Source organism: Mesocricetus auratus, unplaced genomic scaffold, assembly GCF_017639785.1.
Source record: "Mesocricetus auratus isolate SY011 unplaced genomic scaffold, BCM_Maur_2.0 Super-Scaffold_100038, whole genome shotgun sequence".
In the NCBI taxonomy this organism is placed as follows: Eukaryota; Metazoa; Chordata; class Mammalia; order Rodentia; family Cricetidae; genus Mesocricetus; species Mesocricetus auratus.
In genome coordinates this window covers 1,629,266-1,642,740 of record NW_024429216.1, presented here as the reverse complement: position 1 = coordinate 1,642,740, position 13,475 = coordinate 1,629,266, and the positions used below count along the sequence as shown (strand labels likewise).

Below are 13,475 nucleotides of genomic sequence, written 5' to 3'. Positions count from 1 at the left end.
AGAGGTCTAGAGCACTGTAGTACTCTTGTAGAGAATTTGAGTTTAGTTACTTGGACACAAAGCAGGAGCATTACAGAACATGTAACTGCAACTCTTTGAGAACCAATGAACTCTTCTGTCCCATGAAGAAATGTAAACACACACACACACACACACACACACACACACACACATTAGAACTACCTTTACTGCTGTACTACTGCCACTACTTCTAATGCTACTATTAATATCTTTTAAAAAACACAACTCCACAATTCAGTAACAGGATTTATTCTATGACCACATTCACATGTCATTCATATGGACAAGTACAGGAAAATAAAATTGACTGTCTATATATGAAGTCTTAGGATGTTTCCCATGAGAAAAGTCCTGGAGGAAAACCGGACATTTTTTCCTGGAATGCTTTATCAAATGCTTCAGCTTGGGCTACTGTAAGGTGATTCTTCCAGTCTCCAGTTGTGCCTAGAAAATGTGAAGCAGATGCATAGATGGGTTAATGATGATCTTAATACTGATCTCCATCCTTCCTTCAAACGTTCTTAGCATCTGCTTAACAAGAAACATAGTTAATAGTGGAACTGACAATTACTTGCTGGAGAAATTCTCTTATGCCTAGAAATGATATACAAACTGACTTTTACCTGTGAGGAAATAATGTCTTACCTTCTTCTGTACCAGCATATCAATTATACAATCTAACAGCATAAAAACTGGCTCTACCTTTTTATATGTCCAGATTATTCCTGCATCCCCTTACACCTGCTTCCTTCATACTATCCAACCCAGCAGAGTTTCTTACATCAACTATCAAAGCAGATTTTAGTTGTTCTTTTTACATTTTAGTTTTTACTTATAAAAGTTCTGCAAAGAATGAAATAAGCCTTTAAAACATCTTTTATCATTAATTTTAATTATGTATGCATAGGTGAACATGAATACATGTGTCTCTGATGGTATCAGATCCACCAAAGCTGGAGATACACACTATTCTGAGATAAATGCTAATCATATGATCCTTCCATCAGATTCAGGAGACCCATCTACTGCCAGCTGAGAACTTGTAAATATATCTGTTTCAGTCAATATGGTGTTTGGTGATGCATGAAGATCTACATGATATTTTTACCATGCCTCTTACAATATGTTGGCTCTCATCACTCCATTCTAGTATGTCTTTAGTTTTGACAATAGAGATGTCAAATTGTGTAACTGCTCACATTGCATTGTGTGTTTCTTCACCCTAGAATGCTGATATTATCCATATAGTCACTTCTTGTACTTTTCTTCCCTTATTAATGACACTGTGATCCCTTCTTCCTATCTTCCTTCCAACTAGAACTCTGAAACCCACATGCCTGTTTATTTTATTTCATAGGTATGAAACTTTTACACATTTCCTTTTTGTATAAAAGCATAAATGTGTATCTAATATATTTAAAAAGTAAAATGTTCCTAAAACACTAAAGGCTTCCTTATCAAATCATGACAGAAATACAGTATATTCTCAATATGTTATTGCTGAAAGCATTCATGAATGAGTGAATTAGGCAATGGCCTTTTTCCCACTTGGCTGATGAGGAAAATTAGTCCTTGAGATGTTACCCAAAATGATAGTGATAGATGTGGATTTGAAGTCAAAAGGACTGGCAATAGAAGTCATGCTTTCCTCATTAGATTTCTTTTGTATCATATAAGTTAACGTCAAATCCCCAGTGGTATTAAAAGAAAATATAAAGTATTCATAATTAAATGGCGAGTATTGACACAGCATATGCAAGTAAAATACCACTAATTGATATGACTATAAGATTGTCATTTGTTAAGATGGGTAATTCTAATATACATTGCTACTCTCAGCTTCATTATTATTATCATTGTTAGAATAAATTTTGGTATTGTTTCTCACAGCATGCCTGGCTCCTGACAAGACAGACTGGAAGCCAAGCCACCAGAATATCAGCAAACTCAATATGGCTGCCTACTGGACTAAATCAGTTCATATTGGGGAAACTTGTCTTTACAGGTACACACACGAAGTTCTAAGTCCAGCTATGTCAAAATCCTGTGCAGCATTCCTTCTTCCTAAAATCTCCTCAAATTCTGGTGTGTCAGGGGACAGAATAACCCTAATTCATGGTGGTGTAACATTTTTTAGGAATGAACTACCTCATAGTTCTGGAGGTATCAGTTCCTGCAAAATTTTGTTGTGTAGACCTTCTCTGGATTTTTTTGGTCTTAAGATAGTGGATTTCTACATAGGTCTTCTTCCTTCTGTGTCTCAGATTAATGTCTTCTCAGGAAACCAGTGTAAATGTTTAATGACTCAAACACTCTGTCTTGGAAACAGCATTGTGAACTAATGATGTTCACTACATTTGAAGTTTGTCAGAAGACATTTCCTCTCACATGTCTTGATTATAAAAATGTCATCACAAAAGTTCTGTCAACTACACAGTGTCTAAATTAGGATGAACATCTCTCTGGTCAGTATTTTCTGCAGCATCTAAGTATGGAATCATAATGATCAAAATTGTGGAAAATTATTGCTTGATGATTAAATCATATTAATCCTAACGAGGCAGTTGACTAAGTCTCACAGATAAAAAGTAATTCTTCAGAGGCAAGACAAGGAATTTTTCTTGTATCCTGAGTAGAGCAATTAAAGCACAATGAAAATAGAGCTAGAGAATGCCTCCTAGCTAAGTTCAGCATAACACATAACACAGCATTTCATGCCTTATTCTTTGGGGAATTAGGTATGTAATGGTAAGAAATGAATTAAACATTGATCTTCTCATGTCTTCTAGACTGAAAAGAAGGAACAAATCTCAAGCAAGATTTGAAAATACCAAAAGTATCCTCAAGCATTTTATTTTTCAAAAGTGTTTCACAGCAGTTGGGCAATGATGGCACATTACTTTAATCACAATACTCGGGAGGCAGAGGCAGACAGATCTCTGTGAGGTCCAGACCAGCCTGGCCTACAAAATAAGTTCCAGGATGGGCTCCAAAGCCACAGAGAAACCCTGTCTCAAAAAACAAAAAACAGTGTTTTACAGCATATCCATATCAGCATCCTCTATCCTAAAGTCATGAATCAGGGAAGGATGGGTAATGAATTTGGAGGCTCCCTTCAATGATCCAGTTTCTAGTAAGACCCATGACTTATGAGTTTTAATACAATGAAAACAGTCCTCTAAAGTATGTTACCTTCAAAATGCAAAAGAAATGGATGTCACATATAATCACTATGATAAATGAATTATATATGACTTATGGAATCAGATCAAGTTTTTTTACAGAATGACTATATTTATGTATCCTCTCCTAACATATATGGCACATGAAAAATACTATGCTTTGAAAGAGATTAAACTAAAACCCCATCATGGTCTCATCCTGGAAGAATCTAACTGGAAAAATTGAGAGTTGTCCTCATGGAAGTGTGTCCTAAATTCTATTGCATCTGCTTCTGTATGTCTCTGATAAACCTTTTGCTTGTTACTTTCCATAGACTGCTATTAAACAAGTCACTTTATTCCTTTTGGCATTTCATTGCAGCTTTTATGAATACATACTTTTTTACTTCTGTCAGTTTCTGGTACATTACAGAAAATCCAATAATGGGGAACTGCCTCTTCAAAGTGAGAACATCAGTTCTAGTTTAGAAAACTCTGTCTCCACAGAGTCTGGAACACAGGAGGTTATCTGTCACCAGCAGTGGATTCTTCCAAAGACCTCAGTCCTTAGTGCACAGATGACCATATTCTTGAAGTGACATGTATGTGTGCTCTAATCTGAGTCCAAACTTCCTCTTGGGAGGATATCAGGAGTAATGTATTAAAAATAACCTACTGACAATTTTAACTTATTTATTTCAGTTTACACTCTTCATGTCTTTAAATACTAGGACGTGATCCTTACACTCTATAGTGGAGAAGGAGTAAAGGTTAAGCCTGAAACATGTAAATGATTGAGAGAAGAAAATAAACCCATGGCTCTCCACATCCTGCCTCTACACCCCACTTTTTTACTCATCCAAAAAGACATGACATCTGATACATTTCTTCTTCCACCCTGAGTCCTATACCAACATTTGTTTGCTAATTACATGCAGGTGAGACTCCCGGTGTGATTCATTCTGGCAACACACTTCCTCGATATTGCAGCTATGAAACCACAACGACAAACTTCAACCAGCACAGACATAGATAAGATGGATATGACCATTCCAGGTGAGACAATTCAGAAAAAAAGGAGAATAGCTCTGAGAATGAAGCAATCCAAATTTAGGTTACCAAATACCACCAGATTAAAACATTGGTCAAAATTTCACTTAGTCTTTATAGTGTGGGTCAGCAATCTCTGACATGTTCATCATCTTTTTCAGCTGCTATTAGAAGTACTTTCTGTGGTCTCACGCATTAAACATTTTCTTTTCAGTCGAGGTCAAGATACAGAGAACCTTACAAAGCCTCATTGCAATAGGTCTACAATTTTGTTTGCTATTGAACATATTGGACACGACCCTCTGCATTCCTTAAGTTCTCTCCAAGAAAAAAAATCAATATTTTCAGAGTTCTTGAAGCCCACAAGATCCCCATGGAAAACATCCTCCTATATAAGGCCTTTCAGAAACTCTGATTTGAAATACAATGAATTATGAAACATTCCCAACTCTTTCTTAAACTCTTCTTGGAACAACAAGCCCCACAGATGTTCTGACATATTTTGAAGGTAGAAAATTTATTTACCTTTTCTCATGAGTTTTAAACCACTAGGAATGACATCTGAATTGATGATACTAAAGTTGGTCATGTTATTTTCTTTCATGGCTTGGAAGGAGCTGTACTTGAGGACCATATCCAGCTCATCTGGCTCTAATTTCTTTTCTAGGAAGTCACAGATCTTCTCTATTGTTCTTCTTGGGTCCTAAATGAAGAAAAAAACAAAAATGGGGTTAAGAAAAAGAAACATTTGAGAGAACAGATTCAAAGATGGGCACTATGAATGGATGATGGGGAAAGGGACATGAAGAATGAAATGGCACCATGAAATGAGAAAGCCTTCCTTGAGAACTCATAGATACAAGTGGGCACAGAATAAGGTATACTAAATGCAGATCTTCACCTCTCAATTTGCTCACCCAAACCAGTCTTCTAGTCTCATTCACAGTTCTGAATAGAACATCTGGTACAGCCTCCCTCCTCCAAAATTCTCTGTCTAAAGTTTCTTTTCCCTACTCATTGCTCTGTCCTGGACCTGAATTACAGAAGACACCCCCTAAGAACCCACAGGCCATTCAAAATAGGAAAGCAGTTAGGCTAACTGCACATCTTCAGCTCTCCCTGCATTCTTCCAATTCCAGTCCTAAATATCATCAACAGCTTTATATCAAACCTGCTGTGGCATGTCCTCAGTTGTGGTCCCATTCACATGTTAATCACTAAGCAAATCCTAAGGGAAATTCTGAATCCCTCCCTCTTGTGGACCTAATTATGCTTCCATATTGCATCTCCGTTCATTAGTGTCATCTTTCTATATCCAAAATAACATTTTACCTGAAATGCCAGTGGCCTCACTTATCATGATCTCAGAAGAATTTGCTAACAGGCAACACACAGCCACAATACTCCCCAAAGCAACACACAGGAAACAGAAAATAAGGAAGAAAGCAGTAATCCAACAAAGACAGGACTAGAATTACAATGTGAGCAACTAGAATTACAATTTTCCTGATCACAGATGACTACATGCCACCCTTCCCCAAAATAGAATCAATAATATCCAGGACAGGATGTCTTAAACAGAGCCCAGAAACCCTACTACAGTAGACACCAAGAATCCCAGTATAGGTAGCAAACAAGAAAAGAACCTTAATGTAGGCTGTATGGAGCTATCAGAGGTCCTTAAAGAGGAAATGGACAAAACCCATAGATAAATCCATAAAAGCACAATGCAAAGTCATTACTAAAACAATTTAAGACCAGAAAGTAGAAATAGAATTAATCAAGAAAATGCAAACTGAAGGAAATCTGCAAAGGAAAAAATTAGGAACTAGAAAAGTAACCACAGATCTCACCTTATGAACTGAATTTAAGTGATCAACAAGAGAATCTCAAGCATTTAAGGAAACATAGAAAAAATATATACATTTATCAAATAGTATGTGAAATCCAAAAAATTCCTCTCAAAAATATTCAAGATTTCTGGGACACTATGAAAATCCCAAATTTAATAAAAGGAATAGAGAAAGAAGTAAAACAAATGTTTATGGCACAGAAGATATTTTCAACAATATCTAAGAAGAAGAATATTCTAACCTAAAGAAGGAGATGCCTATCACGGTAAAAGTAGCATACAAAACACCAAATAGACTGAGTAGGGAAAGAAAGTCCCCTCAGCTCATAGTAACTAAAAACCTAAATCCGAGGAAAAGTTATTGAAGTATTGACAAGGGCTGAAATGGGAGGATCATATGAGGAGGGGAAAATAAGAGAGATTTAGGGAGTGAATACAGAAAGAGATGGTCAAAATTAATGTATATTTGAAGGAATGTACATAAAACCCAAAATATTAGAAAAGTCATAAATATAGATGTATACACACATGCACACATATGAAGTCAATTTAATAATATAATTTGATGGGGAGATGGTGTCCCAAATGGCCATATTTCCAGTACTGAGACTGGGTACATCTCAATGAGTTGTTGGCCAAATGTATCCCATGGGAAGCTCTAAATAACATAAGCTACTGCTAAGATGACAGGTTATCCTAGAAAAACTGACAGCAAGGCCCCACTGCTGAATACAACACCTGCATAATTCATTCAACATGGAGATGATGGGCTTGTGACTGAATACAACTTTCACCCATATTTTGAACCTCTTTGTTATAGGAAGGTGCTCTGCACACTATCAAATGTAAACATTAAACCAGCCACAAATCCTTTGCTCTACAATGGTGTAGTGCAAGCAAGACTAGATAGACTCGGACCCTCAATTGAAGCCAAATAATATTGGCATAAAATAATTAGTGACAACATGACTCCTAATGATATTCTGCTAAGCTCAGATTAGTGCTTATTCACCCATCATCAGAGCTTTCTCCCAAAGCAGTAGGGAAAAACTGTAGAGACCCACATCCAGACAATACACAGAGTGAGATACTTTTGAACAATCAGTCCTAAACGGTGTGTCTCTACCAAATCCCTCCCTTTGGAACACAGAGAACCCTATGAAAGAAGAAGAAGAAGAAGAAGAAGAAGAAGAAGAAGAAGAAGAAGAAGAAGAAGAAGAAGAAGAAGAAGAAGAAGACAAGAGTGAGAGAGGAGGAAGGACACCAAAGAAACAAGGTCCTCCACATCAACATGAAAAAAGCTAGTATGAACCCACAAACTGGAGCAATATGCACAGAGTGACACCAGCCTGTACCACTTCTCTGTTTAGAAATTAGGTTTCCAGCTTAGTGTTTTCTCGGCTTCTTGAATGTGTGAACATGTGGTTTCCTACTTGTGCCTTTTATTTCACTCTTTTATTTCTGCACTTTTGTCTTGTCCAATGTTGAGGTGACAATATTGTTCCATCATATTACATCTTATTTTTTTATAATTTTTAAAATGAATGGATGGAAATATAACCACTGTGGTAAAGGTTAACAACTGAACTGTCATTTATACCTACTGGGAGAGGAAAACTCAGTTTTCTCCAATGTAGTGACACTGGATATATCAACCATTCCAGGGAAGTCTTCATGGTCAGTGTTAGTTTACCAAAATATAATAGACTCCACGGTTTTATGCCCTTTTATTTGGTTACAGTTCAGTGTCTTAACTTTTTCTGTTTCAGAGTTTTATTTGGGGGGACAGGGTTGCTTTATTGGGTTTTAGATTGTTATTTGAGAAAGAATGTAAGGTGGGTGGGTAAGGAATTGGATAAGATTTAGAAGAAATCATGGAAGGGAAATAATATGAGCATAAAAGTTTACATTTAAAAATTGTTTTAAATAGTAAAAATGTAATAGGAAAAAAGAAAAACACAAAGAATGCACAGTTATCAGTAACCATCATCACCATAGTCTACTTTTATAAGGTAAGCAATAGCTGTAAGACTTTTTCTTATCCTCCATAGATAAATTTTTAAAACACTTATAACAAAGAGCTAGTGCTTCTCTGTCAGTTTGTATGCTTAGTGCATTTTTTCTTTTGCATTTAGAAGCAAAATTGATACCTTTATCGATGATATGTAAATGATGGTTACCTTTCACCCAAAACTTCCAAGCTACTTAAATTTGAGCTGCTGATCAAATAATAATATTTTTGTTCTTTTTGTTTGTTGTCATTACATTTCCATCATTAGAGGAAAATTTTTTAACTAAATGAAAATGAAATACACAGTTGAACTTAAAAATTCTTTTTCTTAATTGTCTTTTGAAATAATGTCCATATCAAAGGTTGACCTCAAGACCACCACACAAACAAGCATGACATAGAACTCCTGAATCTGTCTCTATCTCTCAGTCATACAGCACCCTGCCAAGATTATTTTTAATTTTTAAAGTAAGAGACATTTGAGTCATACACTCAGTATTTAACCATATTTCTAACATTCTGTGAGAAATTTCAGTTAAATGAAACTCACCATGATCAGATAAGAGTATAGCCTATCAACCTATGTAGACATGTGCCATTATGTGATAATGAAACATTTTTTTATATTCTTTGATAAAACTTTTGAAACTCCAGTGTATTCTAGCCTACCATGCAGAGCCCTCTGTAGTGAACAGCACAGGACACCATCTTCCCTGATTAGTTGCACACCTGGTCAGATTTGAGACTCACTCAGTACTGTCCATGTGACTCCAGCTGATGGGGGAAGTCCTGTACATTTGTCAATAAAGTACTGTTGAGCCAATAGGAATCTAGATAGGAGGGACTAGGAGTCCAGGAGGACTCTGGGAAGGAGAAACACAGTACAGTCAAGATGTAATGGGGGTAGTCAAGATGGGGGTAGGAAGCCTGGAACCATTCTCTGGTAAGAGAAATACTTAGATTAACAATTATGGGGTAATTACTTAAGTCAGAGGTAGCCAGTAAGAAACAAGCAAGGACAACAGCTTCATAATTAATATAGCCTCCTGTGTGTTTATTTGGGACTGATGTGGCTCTAGAACCAGGCTGGTGGAAAGGCTTCTCTCAATGAAAAAGATTCCTTTTATATCCAGCATTTGTACTTTCCCAGAATTCAGAGATGGATTTCATGACTTTGTGCTTCTACTTGTGGTCAAAGTGTGAAAGCATACATATGGACACAAGTGTGGAACAACCCTGCTTTACCCATTTGTCACACACCACTGGGGCTATCACATGTATGGAATGTGTTGCATACACAGAATTTTTAAAAAATCTGTAGTGAGAGTGTGAACTATCCCACCCTGACTCAGGGTTGAGTAGGATATAAGATGAGGGTGATGGACATGTAGGCTGGATAGGAAATGCCACATTCAGGATATAAAAGGATATAGGGCATCATCTCACTTTTAAGAATTCTTCTTGAGCCTAATCCTAACAAAGTAAGTGGAATGGGGATATGGAGGAATGTGGTATGCTGTGTGGGTTGAGTAGGTGAGAGGATGCATGGTTGCTTTAAGAATGGGAGTTACCTTTTTCATGTCTTCATATTTCAGCAGGAGGAAGTTTTCCCTTTCTCGCATGGACAGCCAGGCACGGGTGTGCTCAAACCATGATCCATATGCCACTGAGTGAAGGGAGAAAGAGTTGTTTACAAAAAATGAAAGTGATTTCTACCTGATAGTCTTTACTTTTCTGCAATTGTCAGATAGTTTCACTATGAAAAAATCAATCCAGCATTTACAGTATTCAATGTGATGTTTTGCTGATGGCCATGTCACAGGAACATCAGATGGCAATAAAATTTCAGGACAATGGACCACAGGAAGCAAAGCTTAATGGAAATATTAATGTAGATAAAATCAACATATGGTTTTACCCCTACCTGTGATACAGCAGGGGCTACAGAAGATAGAAAATAAGAACAAGGAATTATCAGGCAGTTCTTTTCTCTTGAGGAGAAATATAGACTATGTCTTAAGTTAATTGTTAAGAAAACAATTGCAAACCAGAAGCTAAGTTAGCTAATGGTTGTTTTCTTTAATCTTAATGTTGAGAGATGTGTTCATGGCTTTCCTTGTGCATCATAGCTAAAAGTAAGTTATAAATATGACTTAAGTTAATGTTAAAATGTTATTGTTAATAGTTTTGAGGTGAAAAACATGGAGAAATAGTCCAAAGTTTAGAAAAGTACATAGCTGTTGCGGGAATCATTGATGTGAAGGAACAAGAAATAAGCAGCCAATTTATTATAGCTAATGTGACTTTTTTGTTAGGATGGGTTGATTATCAAATATGCTATGAATTATGCCATCAACTTCCTGATATAAAAATTTGTCGATGAACAGGGTGCATGGGTATGTATTATGAGGAACTAAAATAAAGATGAGTATTTTCTATATATGAGTTTAGATTTGTGATTCCTTAAATTTTCTAAGATTATCTTTTGATATAAGAAAGGAAGTAATTAATCCTTTCTTTTTAACTGAAAAATGCAGCATATTAGTAAAAGAACTGGCTGGGAAAATACCTTGCTTGCTTACACTCTATTAATATGTAATAAGTTGCTACTCCCACCCCCACTCAGGGCAAAGGACAGAGGTGAGATCCAGATCCCTATCTTAGACCCAAGTTCCTCCCACATACCCTATGTCACATCTCCTGGCCTGGGTACCACAGCCAGGTTGGCTTGCCACCAGACTTCCAAGTGATCAGGACACTGCATATAGAGCCAGTCTACTTTACTCCCACCCACACTCAGGGCAGAGGACAGACAGCAGAGGACAGAGAGTATTGGATTTGCTTGCACCCACCAAAAGGGAACACTGGTCACCTACCAACCGGGAGAGGAAGAAGATCTTTCTACACCCACTGGAAGAAGTGATGGGAAAGAGACAATATAAGAACACATTCAGCAACAGAAGACGGGTGTTGGTGGCACACGCCTTTAATCCCAGCACTCGGGAGGCAGAAGCAGGTGGACCTCTGTGAGTTTGAGGCCAGCCTGGTCTACAGAGTGAGCTCCAGGACAGCCTCAAAAACAACACAGACAAACCCTGTCTCGAAAAACCAAAAGAGGAACACACTCAGCAACAGAAAAACAAATATGTCACCACCAGAGTCTAGAGATTCTATACCAGCAAGACCTGAACACCCCAATGCAGAGGAAGTAGAAGGGAATGATCTTAAAAACAACTTAATGAAAATGATAGAGGCCCTCAAAAAGGATATGAGAAAATACCTTAAAGAAATAGAAGACAAAACAAACCAAAAATCCAAGAAAGGGAGGAAAACTCAAAGCAAAATTTACAAGAAACAATTCAAATAGTGCAAGGTTGAAAGCTGACATGGAGGCAGTTAAAAAACACAGTTTGAAGGAATGCTGGGAACATAAAAACTGGGGAGACAGTCTGGTATGACAGATGCAAGCATGACCAACAGAATACTAGAGGTGGAAGAGAGAATCTCTGGTGTTGAAGAAAGACTAGGAGAAATAGATTCATTGACAAAAGAAAATCTTAAGTCCAACAAATTCCTAACACAAAATATCCAAGAAATATGAGACACCATGAAAAGATCAAACCTAAGAATAATAGATATAGAAGAAGGTGAAGAAACCCATCTCACAGGGGCGGAAAACATATGCAACAAAATTATAGAAGAAAATTTTCCCAACCTAAAGAAAAACATGCCAGTGGAGGTACAAGAAGCTAACAGAACACAAAATAGGGTGGACCACAAAAAAGGTCCCCGCACCACATAATAATCAAGACCCAAAGCATACAGAATAAAGAAAGAATATTACGAGCAGCAAAGGGAAAAGGTCAAATAGCATATAAAGCCAAACCTATCAAAATTACACCTGACTTCTCCATGGAAACTCTGAAAGCCAGAAGGGCCTGGACAGATATTCTATCAACACTATGTGACCATGGATGCCAGCCCAGACGACTATACTCAGCAAAGCTTTCAATCAATACAGATGGAGAAAACAATATATTCCATGACAAAACTAGATTTAAACAATGCATATCCACTTACCCAGCCCTACAGAAAGTTCTGAAATGAAATCTCCAATCCAAGGAAGTTAACTAAAACCAGAAAAACATAGGCAAAAGATAATCCCACTTTAACAACAACCAAAAGAGAAAAGGAGTGGAAATCCACATACAATTCCAACAAAAACAACCAATCCAAAACAAACAAGATTGAGCAATCAAAGGCCATTAATATCCTCAATATTAAAGGACTTAACTCACCCATAAAAAAGCACAGACAAACAGAATGGATTAGAACAGACTCCATCCTTCTGCTGCATACAAGAAATACACCTCAGCTTCAAAGACACATATTACCTCAGAGTTAAGGGTTGGGAAAGGATTTTCCAATCAAATGGACCCAAGAAAAAACCAGGGGTAGCAATCTTAATAGCTAACAAACTAGACTTTAACTGAAATCAATTGAAAGAGATGACAGAGGTTATTTCATATTCATCACAGGAGAAATCCACCAAGATGAAGTCTCAATTCTGAACATCTATGCCCAAACACAAAGATGCCCCAAATACAAAGGCATCCACATTCATAAAAGAAACATTACTAAAATTCAAACCACACATAAAACCCCACACACTTGTAATAGGAGACTTCAACACCCCACTCTCACCACTAGACAGGAATGCCAGACAGAAACTTATCAAACAAACAAAAGAACAAATAGAAATTAAGACCCAATTGGCTTTGACAGACATCTATGGAACATTCCAGCTAAACACAAAAGAATATACATTCTTCTCAGTGCCACATGTAACCTTCTCAAAAATAGACCACATACTTGGCAACATAGCAAACCTCAAAAAGTACAAAAAAACTGTAATAACTCCATGTATTTTATCAGACCACCAAGCCCTAAAGTTAGAATTCAACCAACATAAATTGCAGAAACCCTACAAACACATGGAAATTGAAAAATGCACAATTACACCACTCCTGGGTCAAAAAGAAATTAAATACTTCCTAGAATTCAATGACAATGAAGACACAACATACCCAAAATTATGGGACACTTTGAAACAACTGCTAAGAGGAAAGTTCATAGCACTAAGTGCCCAGATGAATAAACTGGAGGATAGTAACACTAGAGAATTAGAGCACAACTGAAAGCTCTAAAACACAAAGACACAAACTTGCCCAGGAGGAGTAGACGCCAGGAAATAATCAAATTGAGGGCTGAACTCAATAAAGTAAAAACTAGGAAAACAATACAAAGTATTGATATAATGAAGAGTTGGTTCTTTAAGAAAATCAACAATATTTTCCAAACTTTATCCAAACTCACCAAA

At 36.9% G+C, this 13,475-nt stretch overlaps 1 protein-coding gene across 1 annotated transcript in view; it reads right to left on the bottom strand.

Annotated features, from left to right (window-relative positions):
• Positions 1 to 254: 254 nt before the first annotated feature.
• Positions 255 to 13,475, bottom strand: part of LOC101831195 (sulfotransferase 2A1) — a 44,240-nt gene continuing 31,019 nt past the window's right edge. Inside the window, exons 4-6 of the mRNA XM_005086750.4 lie at positions 9,667 to 9,761; positions 4,758 to 4,935; positions 255 to 465 (exon numbers count right to left, since the gene is read on the bottom strand). Coding sequence (XP_005086807.1) covers positions 347 to 465; positions 4,758 to 4,935; positions 9,667 to 9,761 — 392 coding nt within the window. The 3' untranslated portion in view covers positions 255 to 346. The remainder of the gene's footprint in view (positions 466 to 4,757; positions 4,936 to 9,666; positions 9,762 to 13,475) is intronic.